General features: G+C 29.0%; 1 protein-coding gene across 1 annotated transcript; it reads right to left on the reverse strand.

Annotated features, from left to right (window-relative positions):
* Window positions 1-5941: 5941 nt before the first annotated feature.
* LOC107171934 (uncharacterized) lies at window positions 5942-10221 on the reverse strand. The gene is made up of 7 exons (XM_089221955.1): window positions 9952-10221; window positions 9499-9668; window positions 8301-9437; window positions 8025-8221; window positions 7814-7966; window positions 7610-7753; window positions 5942-7549 (listed from the first exon to the last, which is right to left on the reverse strand). Exons 2-7 carry the CDS (start codon window positions 9659-9661, stop codon window positions 7520-7522), a joined length of 1824 nt encoding a protein of 607 aa, XP_089078081.1. The 5' UTR covers window positions 9662-9668; window positions 9952-10221; the 3' UTR covers window positions 5942-7519.
* Window positions 10222-12358: the final 2137 nt, after the last annotated feature.

Consider the following 12358-nt stretch of genomic DNA (forward strand, 5'->3'; position numbering starts at 1 on the left):
ACATTTGGTTGGTACTACCGAAAATTTCGTGTCATGACTCGTCATGACCGTGAATGGCGTGACGCGCGTGAGTATGTTTTGATGGAAATATTGGAAATGTTAAATGTTTAGAGGTTGCAGTTTCAGTAGTTTCACTTCAATAAATTGGTTTAATAAAAGTCCATGTATCGATCGGCGATCGATTTCTCTTCGCTAAAATAAAATATAATTACCAACAGTGACATATTATTCAACGAGCAACGACGAGATACTCTCGAGTCCTTGATGGCATGGGCGGATAGGCCATTTTTGACCTACCGGAAAATTTAAAAAAGGCGCCTCCACATGAAAAAAATTTAATAATATATGATATTAAAGGGCTCCATTACTGAAATACGAAAGGAGGCCCACCGTTAAATGCCCGGTTGCCTGGTAGGCCTATCCGCCTATGCTTGATACCTATACTAAACAGCAGGACTTAGTGTCTTTTTTAAAAATCATTCAATTATTTGCTTATAAAAGTAAATGTATTAAATGTTAATATTATTGTATAGGAAATAAAAATATAATATAAGAATAATTTTATAAAAACAAGCTAATTTTTTTTAAAGTTTTGGTTATCTGCCATTTGTTATTATATTATTTACACTTTATGTTAGATTTAATGGTATTGAAGGCGAAATGTCTTTGTCTAATATAATATGCGCATCATATAGGTACCTTTAAGAATTTAGATAATAATTATGAATTATGATATTATACCTAATACGTTACATTTATTCACATTTTCCAATAGTACGATCAGACATAAAGTTTACTGAAAGAATTCTGGGAAATTGAATTTTTTATCGTCAAATCTACTTCCTCGCATTTTCATTTTATTCCAGTAATAATTACTGGAGGAATTATTCTTAAAAAGTAGAAAATTAATTATTTTATTGGAGTGAAAATTAAAAATGTTGATAAGGAAATACGACGTTTTTTAAACTCGTATCGCTTTACTGGTTCACTGGATCAATTTACCGGTAGGTGGTAGGAATAAATGTAAATAATTAAACACATGATCACATCATGTTCTTAATTTATATGTTGCGCGCATTAAACAATAGATGCACCTCTAAAATATTAAAAGTGAAAAAATTATGATTTTCATTTTAAGTTGTAACTTATTTTATATCAAGGGCACCTATATGGAATAAGCTATAAACTAATATGATAAGTTATAGACAATTTAAAAATTTTCGTCGTGCATATTTATTAATTTTTCAATCCATTTAGTCAAATTCCTATATTCCTTTTTCTCCTATTATTCCTTCTAGATAGATAGGTACTGTTTATATATAATGTATTCCAAATGCTGTTATCTTTGATTACATTCAATAAATTTACATATTTATGGATGATGTTATGCTAAAAATTAAAACGTATTTAAAAAAATTTATTTTTAATTGGACATATTGATAGCATATGTTATTTAAAATACTACTTATTCCATGAAGTATTTATTGTGGCCGATGTTACGTTTTACATATTTTCTATCACAATTCTTGTATCAAGTTTACTAGTTTTTAAATATCATTCGAGATACAACCCATTATTACTTGTTTCCGTAAAAATTATTATGGATATTAATAATATAGTCGTTCACTTCCATCCAGATTCGTCCAAATAGCTTTCGCTATTTTTAAGCGTCTTATAGTTTGCGTTTTCCCCTCTATCCAATGGCGGTTATAAAGGGGGTAATAGGTGAATTTTTCTGTCGGATCTTCCTGTTATACCCTCTTTGGCTGTATACTATACATAAAAATGCTTTGGGGGGGAGGGTTGGCCTTATTTTCGTACCCCCTTGAACATCATGTATTCCTCTATCTTGACAGGATACCGTTTAACAAGGATAAAAAAAATCACTGTTTTAAATCCCCTAAGGCTATGAGCAATATATTAAGCCCTTAGAGGTCCTAATCTGGGATTTAGTAGTGAAAGAGTATAAAGGAGTTTGGATTCTTGTTGTGGTTTTTTTTTTACTTTATAATAGTCTATAGAAGTCGAACCCTTGAAACAAGAAGCAAATAGCAACTACGTTTTAGATTGGTACGGTACGCTACGCGTTGTTGTGCAACAAATCGGTTTATATTATAGACCAGGGGTCACCAACTAATTTCTATGGGGGTCCGTTTTGAAACTTACCAAACTTTACGCGGTCCAAACAGTTTCAATGACTTTTACACACGTTAATAAATAGGTATTTATAATTTATAAATTTGTGATTATACTTATTTATTTATTCAAATTGTATTTTACACACATTAATAAATAGGTATATACATTTTTAAATTTATATTTATATTTATTTATTTAAATTGAATTTGCAAAAAAAAAGATTATACTTGAAATATTTCATTGTTAAAGTGAAAAATTACATTTTTTAGTTTTCACGAGCTTCCTAATATTTGGAGTGAAGTTAGTGCAACTGATTTGCATTAACTCGTTAAGATGTTCATCTGTTAACCGAGATTTGAAATTGTTTTTAATAAAGTTCATCTTAGAAAAAGCGGCTTCACAAACATATGTTGATCCAAACATTGTACACAGTTTTGAAACCAGGCGTTTTAGTTCTGGGTATTTACTTGAACAAACGTATTTCATCCAGAATTGATCGTACTGTAAAGTGTTGGTGACTTGAGTAAATTTTTCCTTTAAACTCATGTCTTCCTGGAATTCGATTATCTCCATCTGTAGGGCAGCTTTATTAGAGCCAAAAACGCTTGTGGCTTCACTACTCCATTCGCCGTTGGGATGTAATGAAAAACAATTATTAAAAATTTGCACTACATTCTCAATTTTTTTGAAATCAGTAAATCTATTTTCAAATTCAGATTTAAGTTTCTTTATAAAATTAATAATGATTGAGATCAATATCATTATTATCTTCAGCGTCATCAAAAACAGTATTTAAGTTCGGAAAGTGCAAACGTTCGTTTTCTATATCTAGATCTAAACTAGATAAAAACTATTCCGTGGATAAGGCCCGTTTCATACGCGCCACTCCGACGATGGCGCGTTTCCCTCGCCAGTATGGCGCATATGAATTTAATCAATGTAAAATGAAAACGAGCGCGCGGTCCGTAAAAAAAGTGCTCGAGGTCCGTATCCGGACCGCGGTCCGCCAGTTGGTGACCCCTGTTATAGACTATAGTATTATACTCTGTCCTCCGATAGAACACGTCGACGGTCGCCGAGTATACAAACATAGATTTTAGACTATTATAGGTGATGGTAATTATATGCCTATATGGCTGCTGGTCGGCGCGAGGCAATTCGCAAGGTGGGCAGATTTTGTTCGAGCCGTGATTAGCCTGATTTAGGGGTATACAAAATATTGTGTAGAATGCCGATTACAATATTATAATTACATTGACTATTCACACAATGCTTTATGTCGGACAGCATAGGCCAGCTTAGGTCCGCTAGCCTTCACGTTCAGGGGGTGCGAATATTTTAGTCCTTCTCTCTCTCAAAAATAAATAAAATTAAAAATTAATTCTATACTTTATTATATTCATAATATTACATCACAATAATAATTATACACAATGCCAAATCACAATATTATACGACGTTTGAACTCCACACTAAATTGTCCGTGTGTTTAGGGGGTGCCACCGCATACCCAGCACACTCCCGGACAGTTATTCCCACACAGTTATAACGAAACTGTCGAAATTTGCATAATAGATATTGATTGTATTAGAACATAAATATTAAATTTTTAATACAATTTCATGATTAAAACATAATACCTAAGTTTAATTTTTATATTTGAGTGGGTTCCAAAAAATTACAGAAGCGCTTCGTCAAGTGGCGTAGCCCGGAATTTTGTATGGAGGAAGAGCTAGGTAGTCTCACATAAAATAAAATACAAAAAATACAAATACAATATTTCTTTTATTTAAATTTGTTGTGCCTAAAATAATGTTTGTAACAAATTAAGCAACAAATTATATAGATGTATTAACATTTTTTATTTATTTATTATGACTCCAATATTTTAACTTCATCCTTCTTGGGGCGTGATAGTAGTTATTGGCACAACTGTAAAAGGTAGATTCCAAGACTCGTGTTAACGAAAAGTACCGTGCTATACATTTATTAATCGCAGATGTGTGATCACTTCACAATTAAGAAGACGTTAATGGGCTTTTAATTATATTTTAACGAGTTATGAGTATTTTATGATGCTCTAGAATCTAGATAATAATCTTACCTTTAATTTTTATAAGAGGCCAATTCATTCTAAATTTTAAACTATAACAGAGTTAAACGTGATCTGCTGATCATATAATTTGATATGTTCCACACTTGTAAAACGGAGACTACACATGCGGATATAATAACGTCCTTTTAACCATGATAATATAAGAAAAAATATATTAGGTACAAGGATTATAGATTTAAGTTCTGATAAGGATTACTTATATGTTTACTTGACAATATTTCAATATTTTTTACTATAAATAAATTATAATATATGGCTATAGTAGCTAAAATAAACATGCAGTCAATAGAGGGGGGCTATAGCCCCTTAGCACCCTCTGGATTCAGCCTATATGGTTAGTCTGCATGTGTTATGATTCCTGTATAACTGCTCTGTAGTTATAATTGAAGATAACTATGAGAGTATTTGAGCATATGTGGCACATCGATTCGGACGATTCAATACTTCAATAATTAGGTATTAAATGTTAATTATAATTTATAATCATAGTTATTATCAAGCTATTAATCATTACAGTTCAAGTGGTATGACCATTATTGATTAGATACCTAATAAAGGGTTAGATGTGTATGTCCTTAAAATAATTTTTAAGTTATTTTTGGTTAACGAATGCAGTTAGATTATTACCTTTTTTAACCCAAGTGCAATTCTACCATTTCTTTGTAGGTAGGTAAAAGTACAATTCGACTATCCTGGTTTCGAATTACTAATTCTGTTTTAAAAAATATTAGTTTTTTATCCCATACCGTACCTATATTTAATGTGTAAATGATGAAACTGTTGTTACGAATGATCTACCTGTAGGTTTGTTTTAATATGTGTATTCTTATTATTTTAATATTATAAAACTACGATTTTGAATAAAAATAAATTTTTAATGAATGAAAAATAACTTCGTAAAAAAATTACGTCGTTATTGATGGATGATTCTTTCAAATCATGTAGAAATGCGTCAAACACGTTCTTTTCGGAATAGATCTAATGGCATCACTGATGATTCAAAAGTGTATATTATGTACCATTTGTCTTGATTTTGTATTTTTTTAATTTTGCCCAATGACTTGGACTAATGATGTTTGAATATAAGCGCCCACTATCGGATCAATATAAAGTTTTCATAATACGATTTAGTCTCATGAATTTACTTGTCCATAATTTTGCAATTTAGAACTCTTCATTTATTATTGTGTATAGTTGACCTAATATCAACTTCTCTTGTGACAGTTGACGGTCTCGTTTTGGAATAATAAAAATCTTCATAAACAATGGGACTTAACACTTAAACACTGATTATTGTATTGTTGCATATTTTTGTCCCTCTAATTTATGGTTGCTACATCATGCGTATATTGTCATTGTGCCACAGCTAATTTATCTTTATTACCTACTCCGATAATAAATAATAATCATATCATATCGAATTTATATCTTGCTATATCCGAAAACATAATTTTAAAAACAAGTTTTGTTCAAACCCCACTTATCACTGTCCATGTATCGGATAGATTATAGTCGCACGTGCTAAGTAGATCATAAGTAGCAACGAAAATATATCTATAGTTTTGAGTTTTGTTAAACAACATTGTTTTTTATTTTTGTAGCATTAAAGTTCAAACCATAAGGTCTTACGCTAGTCAGTTCTAACGTTTCTAACCTCAGATTGTAAGAATTTTTATCATATAAGCATATATTTACAATCTGTATATTATATAAGAACAATGTACAACAGAATAAGTAAAAGTTATGTTAGAATAAGATAAGTAGACGTGTTATGCTTGAGGGGAGGCTGATAAGGAGTGTCCATTAACAGAATGACATCAATTCAAAGTTCAGAACTCATAATTTAGATGTATAGTTTGTTTGTTTTATCAATAGTTAAATTATCTTAATAAATAAATAAAATGATTAATAAATTATTACAATCAATCTTAGCACAGATTTATAAGGTCTAAATAAGAAAATTACATTTCCAATCTCTAATACCTTTAAATCGTTATTTATATATTTTATACATACATATGTATATGTATGTACATACATGTTGTGTATTTGTGTATATTATAATTTATATTTTTCTTATACCACATATAAATAGTTATATATATGATTATAAGGTTAAATAGAATAAATTACATACATTTGACAACAGATATGTGCAAAGTATTTCCATAAACTACTATAAAACCCCACTGCCAATATTGTCAAAAGTATCTCAGATCCATGTAATCAACTCTATAATATAATTTATACTATTAACTTAAAATTAATTTATATTAAACTGAGTAAAGATAACCTTATATTTACTTAATTTAAACAAGGCAAAAATTAAAACTAAATTATCAGGAGTATTATTGATTTAATATAGAATAATGCATAGGTACTATTTAAGTTTAATTCTATTCTGTAATTAGTATAGGTAAAATAAGGAATCTAACAAAACTATTTATAAAATGATAACATTTTAGAATATTATGAGTATTTTTTAAGTAAAATCTAATCACCAGTCTAATTATTCAATGAAGTTATTTAAGTATTTATTTATCAATGTTAAATTAAAATTTACTATTTCAAGTTCACATTTTTAAATTGTTATTTGAATATTACTATTACATTCAAAACCAAGTATGTTACTCATTAATCATCACAGTCCAACAGATATTTATTAAGAATATAATATCTTAAGAAATTCTAATACTAACTTAATATTTTAAATTATAATAATAGATTTTTTCTCCTAATTAATTAATTAACGTATACAGTTATATAAAATAAAAACAATTAAGGATAATGTAAAAATAAATCAATAAAATAATACAATTCGTACAAAACTTGATTAAAATAAATTCATGAACACGAGTTATTTTGTTCATGTACTTATATAGTTTATACACCAAAATGTGGCACAATATATGGACTATGATAGAGCAATTTTGTTTCTTTCAACTCTAAAATAATAGATATAATTGAATATTTTTTAGGTTAAATAAACTTTCTTGTTGTTTACTGCAATGATTTCATTAGTATGTCTTCTTTACATTATAAAACTAAACAATTTAATTATAATAGATTAAAATACACAAATATATTAACAAATATACACATATTATGATAATATATGCATAAGAAAATACTTAATGGTCAATTCTTGTAAGTTCATAACAAAGTTGATGACCTTGTAACCATAATACAATATTATATACGATAATAAAAAACTCGGAAAGCCTATTTTTTGAATATAATAATACATGAAGCAAAAAAGCTCCATTAATGACAACTACTTGCAGGGAGAGAATTCTGTAAAAATAAATATATTAATTAAAAAAACCTAATGTGATGTTAAGATTATATAATTACCCTATGCACATTACATATAGTCATATGATTCTGACTATCAAGAAGCCAACCAACATGTATTGCACAGTTATAATGTATACATGATTTGCAGTGACGTGCTGTACATCCAATACTAGCCCCATTATCACCACAATAAACACAAATCTATGCAAAAAAAAATGATTTAATATAATCTATATTTCAATATTACATAAAAATACTCACAGTATTTTTTGCAATTCTCACACTATCTTCCAACCCAACTATTTTATCCCCGACCATATAAACACCAGATGCCCAAACTAAACAATTTTCATGAGTCCATACCTCAATAAATGTTTCTGAAGTATCATTATCACTTATATTATGCTTAGATTTCTGTAAATTACATTTTAGCCATATAATATATTTAGTAATAAAAAAGTGATTTAAATACCTTTCGCTTAGGGTTATCATTTGGTTTTACTATCTTTGGTATACTGACATAATAAGGACCAAAAAGATCTCCAGTAGGATCATAGCCAATGTCTCTTACATGAGGTCCTCGCGAACAGAATACACATTTCCAATCACTAATTTCTAAATTGGTCACATCGGGTTTATCTTCACCATTGCAAACACTAGATTTATATGCTTTTAGAAAAAATTAAACAATTAAATAAATTTATGTAAAAGAAAAAAACATCTATCAAATATTTGTACTAAAACTTACAGTAAGTCTTTCGATTAATATTTCGACCATCTAATGAGTCTTCGTCATCTTGAATATTTCGGTTAATTATAACAAAACTTGTTGGATTTTCTATGTTACCACCATTGATTCTTATCAATGGACCTTTATATTTTTTAATAGGTTGTTCAACATACGGTTTTAATTTTTCAACTATGGGTAGATTTTTTTTGTTTTTATTAAATTGTTTTTTATTTTTATTATAAGGCCTTTTGGTAGGAATTATTGGTTTTGATTTATTGTCAATCACTATTTGTTGATCAGGTGTACTAGTTGATGTAATGACTCCACCAAATAATTCTTCTAATTTATTTTCTACTTCAAGAATTTGAGAATGTGTGTCATGAATTTTTTTTGAAGAATTTTCAGATGGTATACAATCCTCAGATTTATCATGTTCTATTCTAGGTATAGGAGATGGTGATTTAAGTATCTTTTCTACAGATTCTGCCCTCATCATTGAAGGTGATGGTGATTTCATCGGTTTTACAATTTTAATAACAGATTGTTTTTCAGACTCATTTGTTTGAAACATGTTTTCTAACATTTTTTCAACATTATTTGTATCTTCAACTTCAACTTTTACAGGACTATCTACTAAATCACAAGATATCTTAATATCATGCTTACTACATTTGTTTTCAAAACCTTCATTATTAACATTTTTTACTTTTTGAATATTTATATTATCTGTGACATCACATCTGGTTTCAGATTTAATAACTTTATGAGGGTTTGGTGCTATAACACTTATTGCTTTCTCTTCAATAGTTCCTACATTAGATAAATTTATCTGACTATTTACTTGATCTCTGGCTCGTTTAAAAGAAAAACTTTCATACTTTTTATTATTTGAGGACAAGTCAATAGACATTTGCTCTGATTCTTTTTTATGTTTGGTAAGATCAATCTCAACAATTCGAGATAATGAAAAACTAGGTGATACATTTGCAGAATGCGCTGGACTAGGAGATGGTGGATCAGGCCTAGATGGTGGCGGCATATTATTTCTTGAATCCATCCACCTATCAATTACAGGAGTATGTTGGGGTTTGTGCATCTGCAATGCAGCAATATTGTGTAAAGAAGCATATGGTGTATTTCTGTAAGCTGCCATATCTATAATCCGATAACAATTAACCTTAACACTTGTCAAAGAACAATTCAATTAATTATTTACCTTGTTTAGTAAACCATGAAGATAGCTGATGAGAAATTGCAGGAGGATGGAATGTAAGTGGATGAGGAACAGAAGGTGTTGCAGCAGTTGCCAAATGATGTCTTTGAGGTGCTGGGGCTGCTGGGGGTAAATGATGATAAGATGGAAATCTTCCCTCAGACATTTTTATTCTACAATATTAATAAAAGTAATGATATATTTTTTATTGTGATATGACTTATTGTATAGATTAAAATTATGTTTCTAATATTAAATATTTTGAGTAATCATTAATTTTTCGTGTTATCACAATGTAAATTTTACCCAAGGGTTAACATATTGTAAGGTTATTCTATTTGGAACCCAAAACATTTTAAAATATTTTATTAAATAAAAGAGCTCAAATATGTATTAGTTATTACAACAATCATCCAACGGTAAATAGTAAAAATAAATAAACATATATGTACATACTTTTGGAAAAGTTGAAAGGTATCAGATGGTTTTATCCGACCGTTGTAATTGTTATACCATACATATTTACGCGTACGTGTTAATTTGTACAACTTTAATCAAAAATTGTACATTGCATTAACTAGTTAAAACAGTTAAAACTAATTGAATTAATAAAAAAGTAATTAATATTTAAAAAATGACACAATTACCACTGAAGTATTGAAAAATTACATAAAAAGATCTTGTCAGTTGTCACTAACATAGCCATTTTTGTTGTTGTAGTTCATGGTTATTTGATCTATTCTCTCTCTCGAACACACACATTCTCACTTTCTCACCGTCACAACCTCCTTGGAACCAATTAAACCGCCATGGACGTTGTATAAATATAATAAATTATAATAGTCTAGCGTCCTCTAGTTGGCTCTATCAATCATTCTTGTTAAGCGCATTATTTCACTTTAATATAATACCATACAATAGATAAATTTATTTATTCATATTTCATATATTATTAAATATAATTATATACATTATTTAGACCAGTAAACAGTAAATGCATTTATTAAATTATTATTTTTTTTTTATGGTAGGTATATTAAAAGGTTTGCTTATTTACAATAGTTTTCGTTTTTAATTTTAGTATACCTATTTACCCATATAGAAGCCAAAACTAATAATTGGATCAATGTCCAATGATGATGTATTGATTTTACAATAATAGGTTTTAATTTTAATTTTATTGTGTCTTTGTGTCTGTCATCAATTCATCATACCTTTCACTACCTTTCCGAACAGTAAAAATGCTCTGATTGTCAACTTTGAGGGTGATTTCTGGTACCTAACAGAATTTGATTGAGGTCATAAATAAAAAATACTCAGTACTTAAATTAAAATAACCGAGAAAAACAAAAATAATGTAGGTAAAAAAAAATGAAAATTGATTTTTTTTTTAATGGTAACTCAAAAATTAATAACTGTAGCTATCAACTTGAAATTTCAACAGAACATTCATATTATACATTTTCTAGATATGTAGGTATATAAATAACTAATATCATACAATAATAAACGAAAATTAACGGTTTTAGTTTTTCTTTTGTGATTTAAATATTTTATTTGTGTGGTCCAAAAACTCTTCGAATGTATGTATTATTATATTTTACATACACTACAACTTTTTAAAAATATTTGATTAATTTGAATGGACTGCTGATGTACTATATTATCTCCTCTGCCGGCTTCTGTTTATCGTAAAAATATCTTTGCATATTGATATCACCGATTTATATATTTTTTCTGAAAAACAAATTTTTATTATTAAAAACATAAAAAAATAACGATAAAATTAACTAAATTGAATTTCTTAGAACAATTGTAGGTATTGTTTTTTAATTAGTTACCTATGTAAAAAAAAAATATTTTTAAAAACAGTTATATTTTTTGAAATTATTTAGGTAGTGCATTCGTCAAATCGTGGATATTCCCCCCTCGCCTATTTTCGGCGTAGGGCACGTAAAGCACTTACTAAATGTTGGTGATTATAGTGGACCATAAGTCCATAACAAATTATTTCTACTATTTACTAAAATGTATAGGTAATTGGTTAGAAATTATTTTTGTACAAGTTTAATTCAATCAAAACACATGAATTGTAAGTAGGTACAGATTATTTCCAAGCTCGAGTTTTTTAAAAACTATATTATATAATAGGTATACTAGCTGGACCTGCAGTGCACTTCGTAGCCCATTAAAAATCCTACCTCTTTATATGTCTCCAACTATATGTGTTAAATTCGTTTCTTGTGATTATGCTGGCAGTATATTATTATACATATAGATAGATGACTTATGATTTGAGATATGCATTTATTAGCTCATCAGATGGTTTTGAACGTGGTATAACTAGTATAGTGTTTGTCAAAAATCACCAGACAGTAATTACTAATTAAAATGAGTGCGTCACCGAAGAGCTCTTGATTTCCTCGTATATCTCTTGCTGGATCAAGTGCTTCCAATGCTTTTTTGTGCACCATAGTACATTCGTCCCATATAATTAGCTTACATGTTTGAAGTACTTCACCCATTCTGGATGTTTTTTTTGATTTTAGTGCTGAATGCGCTGTTCCATTAACATCTCGATGAGTTGCTACAGTTCCGGGTGATGTGATTGCCAGTGCAGCATCATTTCGTGATTGAATGTTTGCCAAAATTATTGAAATGAGAAAAGTTCTGCCTGCGCCTCCTATCCAGAAAATACAATACACCGCAGGTGCTTGTGATAGCATGCATAATTCTGTCATACGCCACGCATTGTTCTTGAACCAAATTCGGAACTCTGAAGATTCGCTCTTGAACAAATCTATCCAATTCGTACACGTCAAACTATGATTTTTGCTTCAATAAATCACGATCACATAGGCTG

The sequence above is a fragment of the Diuraphis noxia genome, unplaced genomic scaffold (assembly GCF_037042655.1).
Source record: "Diuraphis noxia isolate RWA-SAM2 unplaced genomic scaffold, SU_Dnox_SAM2 contig0003, whole genome shotgun sequence".
Lineage (NCBI taxonomy): Eukaryota > Metazoa > Arthropoda > Insecta > Hemiptera > Aphididae > Diuraphis > Diuraphis noxia.

Coding starts and splice junctions, on each gene's coding strand:
- LOC107171934 (XM_089221955.1), bottom strand. CDS start 9,661: ATGTCTGAGGGAAGATTTCCATCTTATCATCATTTACCCCCAGCAGCC. Junction 9,438..9,498: donor TTCATGGTTTACTAAACAAG/GTAAATAATTAA, acceptor ATCGGATTATAG/ATATGGCAGCTTACAGAAAT. Junction 8,222..8,300: donor TATTAATCGAAAGACTTACT/GTAAGTTTTAGT, acceptor TTTTTCTAAAAG/CATATAAATCTAGTGTTTGC.